The 20,244-nt window shown below is 47.1% G+C and overlaps 1 protein-coding gene across 4 annotated transcripts in view; it reads left to right on the top strand.

The window, feature by feature from the left end:
• Nucleotides 1–20,244, top strand: part of XRCC5 (X-ray repair cross complementing 5) — a 131,387-nt gene that overhangs the window by 88,742 nt on the left and 22,401 nt on the right. For 2 of the 4 annotated variants that reach the window (XM_058705671.1, XM_058705651.1), the window contains 2 exons: nt 549–623; nt 1,388–1,614. The exons of 1 other annotated variant lie outside the window; for it this stretch is intronic. In XM_058705671.1, the coding sequence (XP_058561654.1) occupies nt 549–623; nt 1,388–1,402 (90 nt within the window). In that variant the 3' untranslated portion in view covers nt 1,403–1,614. Of the gene's footprint in view, nt 1–548; nt 624–647; nt 1,008–1,387; nt 1,615–20,244 lie in introns of those variants that run through there. One more of the 4 variants, XM_058705660.1, reaches the window with a different exon arrangement.

Here is a 20,244-nt window from a genome sequence, read left to right as displayed (position 1 = left end):
ACAGAGGGACAGCACGAACAGGGGAGAGGGGCAGAGAGAGAGAGAGAGAGAGAGACAGAGAGAATCTTAAGCAGGCTCCAAGCTCAGTTCATAGCTTGATCCCATGACCCTGGGATCATGACCTGAGCTGAAATCAAGAGTTGGACACTTAACCGACTGGCCCAAGGAGCCCCAGGTTTGGTTCTTTTCTTACCTCTAATGAGCACAAAAGTCCCCTGGGGAAGCAGAAATGGAAATGTCCGCAATGCCTGACACGAGGCCCTCCGGTGGGGTCACTGCCTTCGCAAACCATGTCGTTTTCCCCCTCTTGACAAGAACTTTCTCTTGGTGACTAATTAACGTGAGCTATTCAACTTAAAAATTGGTGCTCTTGTCCAGGGCCAAATGAAGGAGTATGCATCAAGATGATGCTGCTTTGAGGCCACTGCAGTGAGACTTTGCTAAGCAAGCCTTCTTAGGTCTGCCTGTGACACCGCCAGCAGACTGTCCCCTCCATCCAAAGAGGCAAAAATGTCATTTTGGTGTCATGCCTGGCTTTGTATTCACAGTTTCTGGCCCCTAGAGAAAATCCAAATGAAGACGCAGCAGCCATATTTGCAGAAGGTGGTGACGTGGATGATTTAGTAAGTGCTTTTCATCTCTTCCAGGTGTTCTCCAGATCGGACTGGTCCGAATGTAAATACAGCCACAGTGCTACCTATCATAGGCCTGTTTCTTATTTGAGTTTTAATTGCTGACACACCAGAAGCTCCCTACGCTATTATTTATTGCCGTTATAAATTTAATCAGATAGGTAATTTCATAAGGAAATTCCCGTGCTCTCTGGTTTCACTTATATTGTTCATTCAGTTTAATCCTTTCTCGTGAAGGACTGAAAAAGAGCTGGTGAGGCCATTCCTTTAGTAGCAAAATGTCATAATTTACTGAAATTGCTCTCAACCAAAATAAGCAATACAGCATGCAATTTGTGTGGGTTGACAAATAAAAACAGCCTTTTAAAAGCCTAATTCTTGAATATTGTCAATTAACTTAATGTAAACAAAATCAGCTGAGAGGCATTTGGGGGATTTCTGGACCTCCTCACACCTTGTCTGGTTGCCTGGGAGGCTGTGTAAGTCTTGCCTTTGTATCCATCCTTCATGTGGGGAAACTTCCCACCTTTTAGCCTCACACGACAGCTAATTCCAGTACAAACTTTCAGTCTGTTTGTGGAGAAGTCTTCAGTGTTGTGACCACTTACTGGGTTTTTAACTCCTGAAACAGCACTGAGTTAGTACATGTATGCCACCAGTGAAGAGAGCCATTGTCGTTAAACTCCTTCTCACCAGGGAAGCAGCGGTCCGTGGTTGGCCTGGCTCCTTTCTAAAAGTGTTCTTCTCATTCACAGCTGGACTTGATATAGGTCGTGGCCGTGTGGGGAATCTGCGAGACTTGTCACCGCTCTCACGCTGGGAGTTCTGTCCAGAGGAGGCCATTCAAGGGAACTGGAAGCTCTGGGGATGGTCTCTGTAGGTTCTGCGGAAGAGAATCTCCTAATTCTCTGGAATGAGTAGATACAACTATAAGGGGTCATTTAGAGCCTATACATGTTTATAAAGAATCGTTGCTTTCTGATCAGTGTATTATTTCTTTTGTGGTCTTTATGATCTCGGTATATTTATGCATGTGCTTTGAAGTTTTTGGAAAACCGATTTCTTCCTGACCTGGTATACTGGTAAGGATCACCGGCCTCGTGGAGCTTCACCTCGTGTCATTGGTGACCTGAGTCCTGTCCTGGAGGTGCAGCCCACTGTCCGACCCCCCAACAGCTTATGCTGGTCATAGAGTGGCGGTAGTTCCTTACCGCCAGAAAGGTGGGTTTGGGAACTCGTGGCTAAGAGCTGACTCTTTGTGTTTTTATTTAAGCCTTTCATCCCCACATTACATCAGCTGTATGTGTAGGTGGTTTTCCTTGAGTAGGGTGGGAGGGGGGCACAGCTTCCCTGCTCACGAAGCTACGGTGGTGATCTCATGAAGAAATGCTCTTCTGGTCCAGCCTCTGACAGATCCGCCAACCCTGAAACAAAACAACGGGGAAATTCACCCCCTGTAATTAGGATTTTATCGTTTTATTACTGCCCACCTACAGGTCTCACAGAGACAAAGTGTTCAAACACTTCCTTAATTTCCCATTCTTTTCCAGAGTCTCCTTTCCTCTCTCTCTGGGTGACGTTTCCTTTCCCTAAACGAGAAAATAGCAAAACCCTTACTTTTCCAGACCTCATTCCTTTCCTGAGTTCTAACTCCTCCTCCCTTGGTGTCACAAACCTTGTGACGCCCAGTCTCCCCATACCCTCAGCACTCCGTAAACGGTGTTTCATTTCATTCTGCAAAGGTGGTATTGAAGGCATAAATGACTCGCCCCTCCCGTGGCTTGCCACTCACTGTGAATTATCTGCAAAAGAATTTTTCAGTGCCAAGCGGGGAATTAGAGACCCTCTGTGCATTGCTTGAAGACGGATCTCCCAGCCAGCTGAGGTGAGAGAGTAGTGGTTTCCTCTAGGCCTCTGGGCCATCCCCTCAGTACTCTGCACACCTTAGTTAATCTTGACATCCAGGAACCCATTTGAAGCAAGCCCAGTGAAGGATGCCGTCCGTACCTTCCTGTCTAGTTGGATGGTTGCAGCCCGGGGCACGTCTGTGACTTGGACATAACTGAGACGTGTCATATCCAGAGGGGAAGCTTTGTACTCTCAATTCTACCTTATTCTCATCAGACCCTCCTGGCGGTATGAATCAGTTCAGGTGTCGGGCCTGATAAGAATCCCTCATCTTTGGCAGTTTGGGGAGTTCCTCTTGGAGATAGTCCTTCTGTCAAACCAGGAGAAGTTCGGATCAAGTTAGTCCTTTAGATCTGCTGGTACTTTCTCATCTGTGTTGTACATGGTGGGATTATTTGTGCTTAACCTCACTTTTACCTAAATTGTCTGAATATGTGGAGAAAGAAAGAAATTAATGTAACAGGCTAGGGAGGGAAAGGACTAAATTAGTCACGCGGTTACTAAATCCACCTCCTGTAGGCACAGAATACATGCTGTGTAGCCTTGGTCAGAACATACTCTTTTGAGTGAGGGCACGCATGATGTTTTGGACGAACACACCAAGATCCCATTTCCCTGAAATGAGTATTGCAGGTCTGTAGAACCCCCAGGTTTTCCACCAGCTGTGGCCTGGAAGAGCAGCAAGCAGCGCATCATGGTCTGGCATCATGGTCTGCCAGCCGGGGCTATAAGCCTCAGATGCCTAACGGTCCCGCGAATGATAGGCTTGTATGCGAATCGGCGGTCAGGGACTATCATCATTGTCACCTTTGATCTTCAGTGTCACTAACATTTGTTGACTTCTAGAGGGAGGAGTTAAGGTGGCCGGAAAGTAGGGGGACCAGGATTTCCCTTGTCCCTCAAACACAGCTGTATCAAGGTCAGATCCCTTGGAACACCCAGGAAATCAAGCTGCAGAGTGGCGGAAGGATCTCCACAGGTGGAGGGAGACAGCTTGTTGACTTACAGAGGAAGTAGAGGTAAAGGAGGGGGGGCTCCCCTTCACCCTTCAGTCACAACCCAAATGCCCCCTCAAGAGTACATACTGCCCCCCTGTTAAGAACCACCTTTAAATGTTAGAGTTTGATTCTTTGCCAATTAATTTACATATAAAGTTAGACTCTTCGGAAATTATTTAGAAAACCATGTTGGGAATAGGCAGTTTTTTAATCTAGTTCCTGGTGGTTTTAAAAATAAATGCACACATACGTATTTCTGTGTTGAATATGTACAGTGGTAATGACTGTCTTTGCGGCTGATTTGATTCAAGCAACAGATAATCTTTTTGGTCCATGGTCTCAGCGTGGGTAGGGGAAGGACACTAGACCATTACAGATCCTGAAATCAGGTTCTGCCTCTGCTGCTTGCCGTGTGGCCTTTGTCAGTGTGCGAACCTATTACCTGCCTTCCAGGCTTATTAAGGACAACGTGCCTGTGAATGTACTCTGTAAACTACAAAATGCTTTAAAGAAATAAAGCACCGTGTTATTAGGAAAACCCAAAATAGAGGCCATAGGCAGGACCTTTGAATAGGTCTGCTTTCCTGTCTTTCTCTTTTTCTTTTAGAACCCTGAGTATACCAGTACTAACTTTCATAATTACCTACTGCTATTGGACTTAGGCTTTCTTTCTAGTTATTACATGAAAATTAAGGTCTCTATGTGATCAAGGTAGGGGGTTAGGACCCAGGGAAGTGTTGATGGTTTTGATAAGGTGACCACGCATCCCAGTTTACTTGGGAGTTATTGTCCTGGCATAATGGCTTCCTGATAGGAATTATAGATTATATTGTCCCCCTAGATTTTGACCATACTAAGTTAGTATCAAACCCAAGTCATTCCAAGGAATGACCATATCCTGCCTTGCCAAACACCTCTTTCCTGTTAATGCCCTGCTGGAGCTAAACACACAAAGAGCAAACAGCAAAATGGAAACCATCATAAGGAGAGCAGCTTGGGGCTTCAGTTTATAGCCTGCTTCCTACATCTAGATCTTGTCACCAGCTGGCTGTCAAGCCTAGGACAGAGTAAGAGCATCTTGTGGGGACTACTCAGAATAGGCTTTGGTTTTCTTGTCTGTCTGGCATCATAGAGCAGAAGTAGAAATACCTGTGGAGGTTAGTATATGTATAAGCTATTAAGGGTTTAAATGACCCTAAGTAGACACGGCTCAGTCACCAGTCACATTTGTGAGTCCTCCCTCCCTCCCTCCCTCCCTCTAGCAGGCAGGAGAGAATGAGGAGGGGGATAGGGAGGGGGGGCTTCCTCCAGTCTATACTTTGACCTCCATATAGGTCAGTCCACCTAATCAGCAGTTACAATCCCTACCTAGGTATTGTTGGCTTTCTGTGGTCACCTTGGAGAGGAAGGAAACACCCCTTTTCTCCATCTGAACCTAACTCTGGACTAGATTTCCTTCTATTCTTTAGAAAGACATAATGGCATTGTGCTTCAGAGTGTCCCTGGATGTTCAATACTCAAGTGCTTATTAATCCTCATGTCAGTAACACTTGACAGCTCTGTGGCCTTAGCAAGTCCCTTAACCTCTGTAAACAACAGAATAGCGAAGTCACTTGCATTTCATCTGTGGGAAGGGTGGCCCGGGAGAAGCCAGGTCAGGACCTGACTGAGATCCTCTCATTCATAGGGGGGATTTATATCTATGGCTTTGCAGGGATGGCTTGAATATTAGGAACACATGCTGCCTGGGGTAGAGACGAGGCAACCCAGGTGCAAGCCCCATTCCCAGCCTTACCTGGTACATTTCCCAGGCCCATCCACCTCTGCAGCATCATAGATGGGTAAGGGCTCTGACAGGCCCTGGAGGATGTGTCTTGTATCGTGTCTTAGCTTGGGTGAGTCTCTGGTTTTCTCTATGCCTTCTTAACCCTTTCATGCTGGGAGTTATAGTAGCCCTCGCAGGGCCAGGGTGAGCACCCAGGAGCAGATAGTGGGACGGCAGGATGGGGAGAGGCCTGTAGGAGGAAGATGACACCACTGAGGAAGCTTGAGGAACAAGAGATGTGATAGTGGTAGTGTTCTTGCTAATTGCCACCCTTTCTTTTGATGAACGTTATGTTATAAGTGAGGGGAGAGTTTTAGAGGCAGAGGTGGGTGAAGAGAAAGATTGCCCACCTAGCAGGGAAGGGGAACTTCAGGGATTAGGAAAACACAGGTGTGTATAGAGCATTTTATTCTTAGTTCCATCCTGTGTGGGTCTCCCCTCCAAACACTCAGTGAAATACTTCTCACTGATGTGTTTGGAGTTGGTTATTTTAGAGGTTTCACATGTGCTGTGAACTGTGTGCTTCAGGGACGGTAAGGGTGAAACAGGATGACCATGGGGAGTGTAGTCATCTCTGGATTACATTGATTCCTTAAAGTGTAAACCTGAAATCAGTCAAATGTAGGTGACCGTAAACTCAGCTGCTGCTTAGGTAACAACATGACCCCCATGCCTTGATTTTATGGCCCAAATCAAACATCTGTAGCTCCCCTTTCAGAAGCAAGAACAAAGATGAACTCTGTTCTTCAAAGTAACTGTAGATAACAGCTTGGCAAGGAAAGCACGGAAGTGTAGCATGTGTGGCACATCTGTCATTGCTCACAATTCTAAAGTCGCATTCCAAGCTGTTGGGTTTGACTTGATTTAAATGGGGGAAATAGGGGCAAGATCATACACCTCATCAAAGATGCATACACACATTCCCTGTGGTCGCGTGGCTTTTGTTCATCTCACAGGATGCTGTGTCTGTTCTGGTGTTAAGACTTTTTACACCCTATGGAAAGATCTCCAGGGATTTTGAAAACAGGAACGAGATTCCTTTCCCCTCTCTGCTGGTCTGCCTGTTTGGATTAGAAACAGTCTTGCTCAGAGGCAGAGGGAAGGGCACAGTAAATTCCTGGAAAATCTAGACAATCTTAGGGAATATATACATGACTTTGCTCTATCTCAGTCCTAGCAAGAATAAAAGGTTGGAAAGTATGTCCCATCTCTTATCAGTTTGCATCCACAGCATTTGGCAGAGGGCGGGGGTAAAAGGGAGTCGTAGGGCATTTCTGATGCCAGGTGGTATAAAGCCCCAGCTTTGCCTGGGAATGTCTGATAGGGGTTGGAAAAAAACAGCAGAAGTTGCCCTGAGAGGGACCTGTCATTTCTGCAGATTTGGCAACACCCAAGAACATCTTTGTCAACCCTGTGTCCCAATGTTTGCCAGATGAGATGAGGAGAACAGAATGTACTCACCTCTCAGGAGAGGAGAGTCTATTTGGAGCAAAAGGCTGAGGCATGAGCAATAATATAGAAATTCTGGCTTTTTTTTCTTTTTCTTTGCTATGCTTTACTTTCTTTTTCTATACTTCTGGCTTTTTTTTTTTTTTCTTTTTTTTTTTTCTTTCTTTCTTTCTTTTTTTTTTTTTTTTTTTTTTACTGCAAGAGGAAAAATAATTCCAAGCCAAGATCTCACAAGTAGACAGGGCTGTGGGGCATGTGTGGTGGGTGAAAGGAGGCCTCAGGCCATTTGGAACGCTGCTTGCAGGTTGTCCAAACCCACTGGTGGTGGGCATGGGACTTAGAAACAAGACAAAAAGGGCTAGAGTTCTGGTGTTCTTCAAAGTAGTCTTGGGAGCCGATGCGTTTGGTTTAGTCATCTCCTTGGAGCAAACCATCTGCATTGTTTTGATCATTATTCACAAGGTTTGGCCAGAGGTGACCTCCCACTGTTTTCAGACATCAAATATATTCATAAAAGTTGGAGGCCACTGCAGGTATCCAAAAGGATGTATCAGAGGCTCAAAGACAATTTGAGAAAAAGTTTTGTCACTAGCAGCATAAATATTTTAGCATAAGCGGCTTGAGTTTTCATTTCAAATGTACCTTGTTGTCAAAGCAGCAGGAGGGTTGCCAGACTCTCCACTTTGGACAAACAAGAGGCAATGGGAACAAGGAGATCTTTGGAGAGCCCAGAAACCTGATGGGTCTTTCTCGCAGTCCGTTTCCTGGGATCTTTTCAAATACAGTATTTCTTCCAATCCAAAATACCAGTAATTACTTTAAGAAAGGGGGAAACAAACAAACACGGTAGCCTTTTTAGTCTGTATCCCGATTTTTACAATATTAAAATATCACACAGTCTTTTCCCCGGAAGTGATGAACTCAAGTACCTGGCCCTCGCTGCCCTCGCTGATGTCGCAGTACAGATGTGAACCTCAGTCAGGACAGTCCAGAGAGCTTCGGGCTGTAAATGATGGGAATACCAGCTAACACTGGCTTCAACAAAATCAGGCTTTGTTTTCTCGGTGTGCCGAGAAGTCTGGCTCCGACAGCTGTCTGGGATTTGGTGGCTCAGTAACGTCAGGGGGAGGCTGCAGTTCTTGACGCCTTTTCCTCCTGTTCCCATACAAAGACTGAAAGGCGGCAAGGGCAGCACCAGCTGTGCCTCTTTATCAGGAAAAACGGGAGTGATGTAGACCACGGTCTTTGGGCAGAAATTTTGAAATCTGTCACGTGTCTAACCCTCAGGGCAGGGAAGGCTGGCGGAACCAGAGGGCATGTTATTCCAGCCAACCCGGAGGAGACCATTCAGGTAGGCGGGGCAGAGAACGGATATCCGGTTTGCCACCCGGAAGTCTCTTCCACGCAGTTCCTTCACTTACTAACTCTGTAAATCCAGACTAAGTCTTCAAACCTAGACTTCCATTCTGCGGGATGTATGGTAATCAGTGGCTTTGAGATTTAAAATCCATTCGTTGAAGTAACACTGTCTACTGAGGAAGCCAGTGCCGGCTGGTCCCTTTCAGCCTCCCACCCATCCCCCTACATCCTATGTGATCGCCAGAGATTCTTGCAGAAGCCTCTGGATAGAGCTGCAGCGGGTTCTGCTGTCTGCCATGACGCCCAGGCCTCTCGTGGACCTCCATCCTCAGGGCCTGCTTACGAGGCATGTCACGCCTCTCGCAGCCCTTGGCCCTCATTATGCCAGAACTTGGGTGAGCGCTGTGAGCGTGCGCAGCTGTCCTGACCGCCCCGACCACTGTTCCCAGGAGGGCACGTGGGAGCTGGAGGGGTACCCAGGAAGGAGTCTGGGCACGGAATTTGAATTTTGTAGCCAGGGCTTCATGCACCTGCAGAGTCTGGGCATTTGGTGAGTTCACACCTTTTCTACCCCTCTTTCCTAGAATTGAATTTCCACTGAATGTCATGAATAATTCAGACCTGAGCCCGGAATCAGACAGCCTACATTTCAAAATTTGCCACTACCATTTCCTGGTCTTGGCCAGGTTACTCGCCCCTTCCTAGCTCTGGTTTCTGCAACTGTCAGACAGGGTTTGTGTTACTAGCACACATTACTAGTACGGAGGAGGATGACCCACAAAAATGCTTTGCACATAATAAGTGCACAGTAAATATTCCCCATTATCAGCTTCTCCAGTTTCCATTCCTCCTCTATACCAGCATCTGTCTGGCTTTAAAATGCCCTGCTCTTCCTCTACGAGTGGACATCCCAGTCTTACATGGATTAGCTCAACATTCGGAGGAACAATTCCATCTCTGTCCTTACCTTGCTCTGTGATCCAGGGTGTATCACCCAGCACAGCAACTGTTTTCTCCTACAAAACGGAGAGCTGCCTTTTGAGTGTTGAAGCAGGAAACGAGGAATAGGAAGCTCTCTAACAGAAAAGGCAGCTTGAGTTCTAGATGGGCAGAGACGTGTGTGCGCATGTGTGTGCGTGTGTGTGCATGTGTGTGTGTGTTGTGCATTTCAAGTCTTAGATCCTCAGCAGGTTGGTCACATTGCAATGTGTCACTTGTCTCCTTTGCTTAAAGATTCCCCTCCCCAACTTCTAGCTCTATGGGCCCTGCATACTCCCAACAGCTTCAGGGTTAGATGCCTTTTATGGGCTACTTTGATTAGTGTCCTAATAAGGATTTAATCACACTCTTAAACTGCCATGCGCCCACTGGCAAAGGCAGGCAGGGGAGTGCCTGACATTTATTAATAGTCTAGGCCAAGAAGATAGTCAGAGTTTCAGGGCTGAAAGGTATTTTGTGTGTGTGTGTGTGTGTGTGTGTGTGTGTGTGTGTGCGCGCAAGCACACATGCGTGAAGGGAGAGGGGCAAAAATAGCTCCTTGACTTCACAGGCACAATATATGTGTGCACACAGACTCACACATACATACTCACACACATACACTCACTGCACATGCAGGTACATTCCTGTACCTAGTGTATCCACATACTTGCACACATTCCCTTGCTGGGCCACTATATTCGTTCCTGAGAACATCTTTTTATAAGGAGCCAGTCACTGGATTAGGAGACCACCATACTTCAGTGGAACCTCATCTTAACCACACCAGCAGCAACTCTATTTCCAAATAAGGTCACTTTCTGAGGTACTAGGAGTTGGACTTTAACCTCGCTTTTGTGGGAGACCCAAACCAACCCATAACAGCCACTAAGATTGGGTATCATGTTTGCAGGGAGCAAACAGGTACAGTCACAAGAAAGAGCGGTGTGGTACAGGGAGGAGGTGGGTTGAGTTGGACACATACCTGTGAGCAGGCCTTTGGGGAGTATGTTTGTGTGTTTATCAGATACCTAGAACGACACCTGAAATATGGAAGGGGCTGAATCGTTTCAGTCTCTTCTTTCTGTATATTACAAAATGAGGTGGGGGGACACCTGGGTGGCTCAGTCAGTTGAATGTCTGACTCTTGGTTCTGGCTCAGGTCGTGATCTTGTAGTTTGTATGTTTGAGCCCCGCATCGGGCTCTGCGCAGACAGTGCAGACCTGCTTAGGATTATCTCTCTCTCTCCCCCTTTCTCTCTGCACCCTCCCCTCACTCATGCACTCTAAATAGATAAACTTAACAAAGTTCTTTAAAGGTGTGCGTGCATGCACATGTACACACACACACACACACACACACACACACACACATGTTTTAGATGTTCTCGCTCAATGGAGAGGTAACAAGTATATATCTCGGGTGAGTGGAAAGGGTCAGACTGCGGAATTGTGAAGTGTCTGCGATCATGAAGTATTTATTGAGAATGTGAACGCGAAACAAAGTGCAAAATATTCTACAAATGTTGGCTGTTATTGCTACGTCTGTGTCTTTGTGTCCTTGTATCCATGAATTCTTACACAAGAGAGACCACATGCTCAGCATCTAGTCCCAGCCCTGTCCTTTTATGTTTGCTCTAATGGGCATTATGTGGGACAATGGGATCTTTTATCCAGGACCATGTCTGGCAAGAAGGGTCTCTTGTCTCGATATTCCAGCTACCCTACAAGTAGGTGCACATGCACACTTATTTGCGACCTGTGTCCCAGGTTCCTAGTCCATAAAATTCCATTTAGTGAACATGCATTGGGCACCTGCTGTATCCAAAACACCACTGGGCACTCCAGAAGGTCAGAGTGGGAGAGTATACTGCTAGTCCTCCAAGTTCACAAAGAGCCCAAATCCGCAAGGTGGGAAAGACTCCAAAAGGGACCCAAGAAGAGCTTGAAGGGACTGAAGTCAACATGAATTTCAGTCTTGGTAAGCAAGGACAGTTTCTGGAGTTGGTGGCATTTCAGACAGACCATGAATAGAACAGAATCTAGTAAACAGGGAGGAACGGGGCAGCATTCAGGCCAAGTTCAGGGAGGTTTGGTCTGGCTGGAGCGTGAGACACATGATGGAAAATGATGGGCAGCTGTGGGCAAACCCTGTTTTTGAAAAGAGAAATGCAGCCAGATGGGCCCTTCAGCAAGGTTATGCTGGCAGGCACGTGCAGCAGGGATGGAGAGGGTGCAGGGAGAGCTGTTGGAAAGTCACTGAAAGACTGGGGAGAGAGTGAGGGTCCAAACCAGCCAGCCCCCAAGGAAGCAGGGAGGACAGTGGCCGAGAGGTGACCCCACCAGCAGCCATTAGGTGGTGGAAGTCCGTCTCTCCCCTCCCTCTAGGTTCCTGAGATTCCTGGGAAACCGAGGCCTGGTGTCAAGGGCACGTACCCAACTGCCCCCTTCTGTGCACTTGCCAGGCTGAGTTAGCTTGCCCCCCAGCCTGTTCCCTCTCCTCCTCTCAGCAAGCCACCTGGCTGCTCACTGTTCCACCTTGACACACCTGTCCCTCTCCCTCCTGCCTCAGCCACAACCCTCTCTGACCTTTCCCCACCTTTCAGGAAAGTGCTCACAACCTGCCACCTCCTGTTTTCTGCGGCCTCCTGCAAAGCTCTGGTCTGTGTCACCTTTAGCCACCTTTACCTGTGGTCTGTGGAGCAGAATAAGCACAGGGCTGGCCCCGCCTTTGTGCACTCTGTCCTGTCTGGGGTCCTGTCCCCTGGGGCCCACACTTGGTGAGAAGTAGGGTAGGAACCACACAGCTGCTCAGTGGGGAGGCTTCAGGTAGGGCTACACATCCCTGCCCTCCCTGCAGTGGTTTCCAAACTTTGCTCTACATTAGAAACACCCAACAAGCTTTAAGAACTCCCGTGGGGTGAATCCAAATTCAGGAACCAGGCATCATAGTGTATAAAGATCTCCAGCTGATTGCACATGTGGCCAAGTTTGGGCACCATCTCCTGGTGTTTCCCTCCTACTCTTGGCGGTATTTGCCTCTAAACATCTGCCTGAAGGACACTGGCAGGAAGGTTGTCTCACTACTCCTTCCTATGTAGCTTGGAGGTCTTTGGCCTTGTGCATCTCAGAGCTGGAGGGCATGAGATAGGGACTCTTTGGCTCTTCCCCTCCTCACGTGTCCCTTTCTCTTCCCTTTCTCCCACCGAATTAAATCCTGGTCAGTGAGGCAAGAGCATTCTCCCCACCGCAGAGAATGAAACAAGCCCCTAAAGAAAGCAGAGGGGAGAGTACACGTCAAGTCCCTGCCTTGGGTATGTCTGTTCTGACTTATTCAGAGTCATATAATAAAGGGAGGTTGAGGTTCCCCCCACCAAGCCAACCTCTACTTCAATATTCTCTTCCTCTTCCAGTCCCCCAGCAATGGTTTTCTTTCTTAAGCATTATAACCCTTCCCTCAAATGAAAGCCTAGGCAGAAGCTTCACACATGTGACAGGTAGCGGTGGGGCTGTTCTGGATGAGAAGAGTTGGGGGGGGGGGGAATGGGTGGTCAGGCAGGGTACCCCAGGCCCATCCACTGGGCAGTCTGGTAGCCTCAATGTAGTGGGGAGATCATTGGATGAGGAGAGGGGCACCTGGGCCTGGGGATAGCTCCACAAGTCACACAGTCCCTGTTGGCCCCATGTTTCTTATCTGTAAACTCAGAATGGGAGGTGGGTGAGGGAACTTGCCCTCCATACACACACACACACACACACACACACACACACACACACACACACACTTGAACCAGAGGAGCTCCCTCTCTGTTTTCTTTACTGCGGATACATGTAAGATATTGTCTGATCATAGAGCTCCATGACTTTAAAAAGTTCATAAACACTGGACTACCTGAAGGCTTGAAGGATACTTCCTGGTTGATTTCATTCCTTTCTTCCACAAATACTTATGGAGAATTCCTTACCAAGTGCCAGGCACTGTTCTAGGCACATTGGGAAATAAAACTGACAAATATCAAAGATGGAGCACACCCACCATTCTCAGGGAGCCACTGGGGCTTTGAAACAAAGTAACAGAATTCTCCCCTGTTAAAATTCAACACTTTTGCCACATGAAATTTTCCTGATTGTCACCCCATTTCCATACAATAAGAAGTCACAGGGCCATGTAAAAGATACAGATGCAGAGAGCTAGGGACTTTTCCTTATAATCTCACAGTGAATCTGTAAGGCAGGCAAAGCTGAAACTCTGAAGCCATTTCCTGGTGTAAGTCCAAGTGTCTGACAAGGATAACCCCATCTTCCTGCCCTCCTCTTAGCTATACTCACTCCTTGTCTCTCAGCCATGTCCTTTTCATGCCATGGTGCCAAAAAGCACAAACACCTACAGGAAGCAACTGAGTAGAGAGTTCAAGGGCATTTCTAGGACATCTCCATCTTTGTTCCTGAGAAGTCTCACACGACAGGCCATCCAGAGGAGGAACCCTGCAACCCCCTTCTTCCTTACAATATTATGGCGAAATGATGCTAACTCCCATTAGGGTAGTGGTGAGGGCACAGAGAAACAGAGGGGCCTAATGTGTTTTCTAGAATGAATGTTCACTCCTGGGAGGTTTAAAAGACTCCAAGCGTTCCTCCCTCCATTCATTGGCTCCTTTTCTGAAAGTACACCTATCTCCTTCTAGCTCAAGGCTTTGGTCCTTGTTAAAATGGAGATGCTCCTAATAAAGGTAATAGTTTAAACTGTTATCAGCTATTTATACCTTGGTGTGAATGAAAGATCCAAAGTACATTTTGTTTCAGGGATTGTAGAACACTGGGAGCTCAGATGTGGGGGAAGAACTGATACAGAAACAGACACAGAATTTTTGCAGACCAAAGGCAACAGGTTGCTCTATGTTGTGAGGATGCAAATTGGTACCTACTATGGCTTCATTCAAGTGAGAAGCCCAAATTGGATCTCATTCTGATATTCTAGGACACAAAAAAGACAGAAGTTTCGTGTCTCTGCCCCAGAAACAGTGGGGTTCCTTCTTGGAGTCTGAGACTTACCTTGTCTGGATTCTGACATAGAGATAAGCAAACCATTATCACAGGTAGTCGGAGACCAGAGTAGCAGTGTCACTTATGACCAGGAAAGCACCAACACCCCCCCCCCCCAACACACACACACAAATGCAGGGCTTCTGGTGCCATGGGCTGAAGAGCTGTGCTTGGTCCTGAGGCCTTACTTCACAGTAGCTGGCAGAACCGAGAGTGATAAGATCATCCCTGGATGCAGATGGAAAATGGGGAGTTCACTGTCCCTGAGCACAGGGGTCAAGAAAGGAGAAGGTGAAACCCTCTTTCAAACTCCTAACACGCTCTGCTCCTGGGAGGAGAAGAAAAATCCACTTCTCAGGAAACGGTCCCCCTGCCCCACCTGGGGAATTTGAGGATCAGATGCCTCTGCTTAATTAGAGTGGGCTTCTGGGGACGGAGGCTCCGCAGGGAACATAAAGCAGAGGAAGGTGATAGGACTGACCCACGAAAACCCTGCTCTCTTTCAGGCATCGGTCAGAAATGAAGGGCTGGAAGACACTCCAGCTTATTGCTCTCCGGCCCTGAGATGACACCTCCCTCCCCAAAGTTTTCATTAATCATGCCACCAGATGGGCTGTCATGGGCCCCAGCAGCCAGGGTAATGAACTCATTTATTATCGGGCTCCGTCAGCAGGAGGCCATCCAGGCTTCTGGGAAAAGAAGAGAAGCCCTTGACGTCGGAGCCCACGACACAGTTGGGGGGAAATGTCTGGAAATGCTTTGGTTGCAGACCATCCGCTGGCCCTTAAGAAGGAAGGAAAAGGGTAGCATGGACGGGGATTGTGTCTCTGGCTGGAGCAAAAGGCCTGGGGAGCATGGTGCTTTAGGTGGCCCGAGAGGTGAGCCTCGTCCTCAGGTACCCCCTCCACCCACCTGACTCATGAAGTTAGCTTGCTGTGGGATAGCCATGGCATGTCTGTTTAAGCAGGGGCATGACAAGATGCTTTGACATAGCAGTTCTCAGAGATCCAGGGTCATGTCCTGTAGACGACTTGCTGGATTTTACGTTCTGGGTTGTCTTACTCATTCTCCCTCGTGCCCATGCTGTGTTATGTGGGGCAAGTGTTTAATGGTATTGAATTAACGGAAGGATGGATTAATGAATACACAAGTATGGAGAGCCCAGCATGGAAGCTACCACTATGGAAGAAAAGCTTCTCTTGAGCCCAATTCAGGTCTGGGATTTGAAGAAGTGCCTCATTCAGAGCCTGGATCTTATAGATCCAGCCCATGGCGAGTTTGGGAGATAACAGCGTACCTCTGACAGGACTGAGGTGGACAGAACACACAAGTGTGGCCACGAGGCCAAGGAATGGGCACAGAGTGTCACAGCCAGAAGGAACAGTAGAGGACACCTGGTCTGTCCCCTCCCTGGCTGAGGAGCCTGAGAAGGGTGGAGGGTTTGCCTGACTGAGGTCACTCAGGTAGTTGGTGGCACTGGTGTGCCTGGACCCAGGTCCCCAGGCTTCCTGAACACTCTCTGCAACCTATTCACTGGGGCCCAGTTGACCTTGGTCACTTACTACACTTATCCTGCCCTTTGTGTTGGCATTTGTGTTTTGTCTGCAGAGCAGAATCCCTCTTTTCTCCTTCCAGAGTTTGTGTGTGGGAGAACACCCTTGCCCAGCCCCTCTTTCCCTGATGTCCCTGAACTGTGAGGGTGCAGTTAAGCAGGGAGCCAGGCCACTGCCTTGCGCATGTCCGCACGTGGGAACAGGCTCGGGCCTTGTCATTTGTGCAAAGGGTCTGGGTGTCTCTGTACTCTGGGGTACACATCTCACTCTTTGTTAAGCACTACGGGGAGGAAACAGGGACTGTTTTGTTGGGTCTGTTTCCTTGCTGATTATCATGAATATTTAGTGGTGTGGAAAGGCAATGAAGTGCCTTAGTCCCTGCTATGAAATCAAACTCTCTAAAATAAGTCTTTGGGGCGCCTGGGTGGCTAAGTTGGCTAAGCATCTGACTCATGGTTTTGGCTCAGGTCATGATCTCACAGTTTGGCAGGATCAAGTCCCACATCGGGCCCTTGTGCTGACCGTGTGGAGCCTGTTTGGGATTCTCCCTGTCTCTGCCCCTCCCCTGCTTGCATGCTATCTCTCTCTCTCTCTCTCTCTCTCTCTCTCTCTCTCTCTCTCTCAAAATAAATCAATAAACTCAAAAATAAATAGCTAGATAGAGAAATAAATAAATAAAAATAAAAGAAGCCTTTCCCGGAGTTGGCGTCTGTGGCGGTGGTGCTAACGGAGAAGACAATAAGGATTTTGCTATGCCTCCTGTGTGGCAGTCAGATGAAATGGTACAGCGGTGTGACCTGCTGGGAAGCTGGTCTGCATTGTCAATGCTGGCACCCACCAACCCCAGCTGCACCAGGTGCTGATGGAAGCACCTGTACGCTTCAGTATTCCCACATGGGAGGATGAGGTGCAGGGACACCACGTTCACACAGGTAGTGAGGGGTGGAAGCCAGTTTTGGTTCGGGTAGCCTGGCTCCCAACTCTGTGCTCTCAGCCCCTTCACTGCATGGTCTTCTTAGGAAGACAACTCGATGAGGCAGTGCGGCTGTTTCCCCAGCTCCCAGCAAAGGAGAAATGGGCCACTGTGGTTTTTAAGGTCAGCCTCCTCAGCAGTGTGTTCACATACTCAAATTGCATCGCTGGAGAACAGAGCAAATGCTCAGTATTTCGAAGACTGGCAAGAAGCTTGGGTTTCACAGGTTCTGCAGGGATGGATGCTTGAATCGACCGTGGCACATCGCCTTTGGAGAGGAGAGTGGCTGTGTGTGTGGCTGAAGGGCTAGACCCTGGGACCAGGCAGGTGTTGCAAGGTGCTGGGGGTGGGGTGGGGGTGGGGGGTAAAAGGGTAAAGCTGTGAGTCTTAGGAAACACACAACCTGCCCGTGTGTGGTCTGGCTTGCAGGGACATGGATACAGAAGGAGAGGTCTCCACAGTCAGAGCGATGGCAAACGTGTGATGATAAATGAAAACTCTAATCTTCTTCAGGGCCAGGGATTGGTGGTGGGAGGGAGTGGTGAGGACGGTGGCCAATGATGGCACATGCCCCTTTCTGAAAGGGACAGCTGCTACTCAGCGATAGTCATGTGGGAATATGGACTGTCATATTTTTTTCTGAGACAAACTAGAAATCTTTTTGTGTTTTGTGTGAAAAGTTTTTAATGTGATTTTTTATTTTTTTTTATTTTTTATTTTTTATTTTTTAATTTATTTTTGGGACAGAGAGAGACAGAGCATGAACGGGGGAGGGGCAGAGAGAGAGGGAGACACAGAATCGGAAACAGGCTCCAGGCTCCGAGCCATCAGCCCAGAGCCTGACGCGGGGCTCGAACTCACGGACCGCGAGATCGTGACCTGGCTGAAGTCGGACGCTTAACCGACTGCGCCACCCAGGCGCCCCTAATGTGATTTTTTAAATGTGGCCTCAAAAGTTTGAAATTTTTAAGTTCACATGCTGCCCCTGAGCTGTGGCTTGAAAAACCCACAGTGGAGGATGGTGTCCTGTGGTGTTTGCTCGGGTCAGCTTCAGTGTGAACCAACCACTGGGGGAGGCCCAGCGCTCCACCAGGCCCTGCATGGCACACAGGGGTGGCTGTGGAGCCAGGAACATGTTCTTTTAGAACTCTGCAAGTCACAGGGACCAAGAGGACCCCAAAAGGCTGACACTGAATTGCAGCCTATTAGCTTATGGTGGCTTTAATCTAAATTGGAGGAATCAAAGGGCATTGACTGTTCTTGGTATCCTGAGTGAGAGAGAGCAAGCGATTCATACCACTTTCAATAGTTTTCTTTTATCCCTCACAATGGCCCTGAGAGCTAAAGGCAACCACATGCTGTTAACAGATTCAGATGGGCTAACTGTCCCAAAGGGACACAGTAAATGAAATAGTAAATACATGCCCAAGTACATGGAGTCAGAGGGACCAGGTTCCTTGGCTCAGCACTCAGGAGCCATATGGTTTGGAGCAACTTATAGTTTCTGGGCCTCCATTTCATCGTCTCTGTGACGCAGTACCTATGAGCTGTGTTGTAGGATGGAATTATTTAGTGCGTGGGAGGTACTTAGTCCCATGTCTGTCTCCTAACAAGAACCCAATGAATGTTAGCCACAACTCTTTCCAAGTGCAGATCTTCAGTGTCAAAGCCTATGTGGCCATCATCTGAGGTGTGCCACAAGAGTAAGATGCCTACTGGATTTCAAGTGTCAGGATGAAAATGAGAACATAAAATGTCTCATTAGTACTTTGTATATTGATTACATGTTGAAAGGATAATACCTTGGCTCTAGTGAGTTAACTAAAACATATCATTAAAATTAATTTTACCTGTTTCCTCTAACTCTTTTCATATGGCTACTAGAAAGTTTAAAATTACTTATGTGCCAAGGGAAACAAAAGCAAAAAAATGAAAGATCGGGATCTCATCAAGATGAAAAGCTTTGCACAGCAAAGGAAACAATCAACAGAACTAAAAGGCAACTGACGGAATGGGAAAAGATATTTGCAAATGCCATATCAGATAAAGGGTTAGTATCAAAAATCTATGAAGAATTTATCAAACTCAATGCCCAAAAAACAAAGTATCCAGTGAAGAAATGGGCAGAAGACATGAATAGAGACTTTTCCAAAGAAGACATCCAGATGGCTAACAGACCCATGAAAAGATGCTCAACCTCACTCATCATCAGGGAAATACACATCAAAACTGCAATGAGATAGCACGTCACGCATGTCAGAATGGCTAAAATTAACAACTCAGGAAAAAACAGATGTTGGTGAGGGTGTGGAAGAAGGGGAACACTTGTGCACTGTTGGTGGGAATGCAAACTGGTGCAGCCACTCTAGAAAACAGTGTGGAGATTCCTCAAAAAATTAAAAGTAGAACTACCCCACGACCCAACAATTGCACTAGATATTTATCCAAAGGATACAAAAATGCTGATTTGAAGGGGCACATGCACCCCAATGTTAATAGCAGCACTATCAACGATAGCCAAATTATGCGAAGAACTCAAAATGTCCATCAACTGATGAATAGATAAAGAAGATGTGGTATGTATATACAAAGGAGTATTACTCGGCAATCAAAGAGAATGAAATCTCGCCATTTGCATCAATGTAGATGGAACGAGAGTGTATTATGCTAAGTGAAATAAGTTAGAGAAAGACAAATATATGATCTCACTCATCTGTAGAATTTAAGAAACAAAACAGATGAACATAATGGGGAGGAAAGGAAAAAATAAGATGAAAACAGAAAGGGAAGCAGACCACAAGAGACTCTTAAATACAGAGAACAAACTGAGGGTTGCTGAGAGGGAATGGGTGGGAGAATGGACTAAATGGGTGATGGGCATTAAAGAGGGCACTTGCTGGGATGAGCACTAGGTGTTATATGGAAGTGATGAATCACTGGGTTCTACTCCTGAAACCAATGCTACACGGTATGTTAACTAACCTGAATTTAAATAAATAAATTTTTAAAAAATAGAATAAAATTACATATATGGCTCACATTAAATTTCTGCTGCATAGCCTCAGTCTGGAGCCTAGAAAAATGTCTGACTCAGAGTAGGCCCTCAAGAAATGTGTGTCAAATGGATGAATGAACAAATGATTTCTGCAGATTTCTCAGCTGTCATTCATCATTAGTCCCTCCCACCCCCACACCCCATGCAACAGGCAACAAGGTGCCAAGGAATGGAGGGCCTTGAGAAGAACACACACCCAGTAAATGGCAGAGCAGAGTGTGGAACCAGAATGGACATTTAAACACTACCTTTTTGGCCAGTGAACCCCTGGGTCTTTTTAAGCATGTCTTCATAAAGGCAAGTGGAAATTCTCAGGATGAGGCAGAATAAGTGGTTACATGGATACTATCAAAAAAATGAGCTCTCAGAAGACCATGCCATCCCTTCCTCTGAATCCGTGACCACAAATTAAGGTCAGGCCTACCCCAGCCATTCACCCCTCTAAGAAGCATTGAGCTTACAGGCCTTGAA

Source organism: Neofelis nebulosa, chromosome 2, assembly GCF_028018385.1.
Source record: "Neofelis nebulosa isolate mNeoNeb1 chromosome 2, mNeoNeb1.pri, whole genome shotgun sequence".
In the NCBI taxonomy this organism is placed as follows: domain Eukaryota; kingdom Metazoa; phylum Chordata; class Mammalia; order Carnivora; family Felidae; genus Neofelis; species Neofelis nebulosa.
Note: the sequence above shows the minus strand (reverse complement) of the source record. Positions and strands in the feature narration are given on the sequence as shown.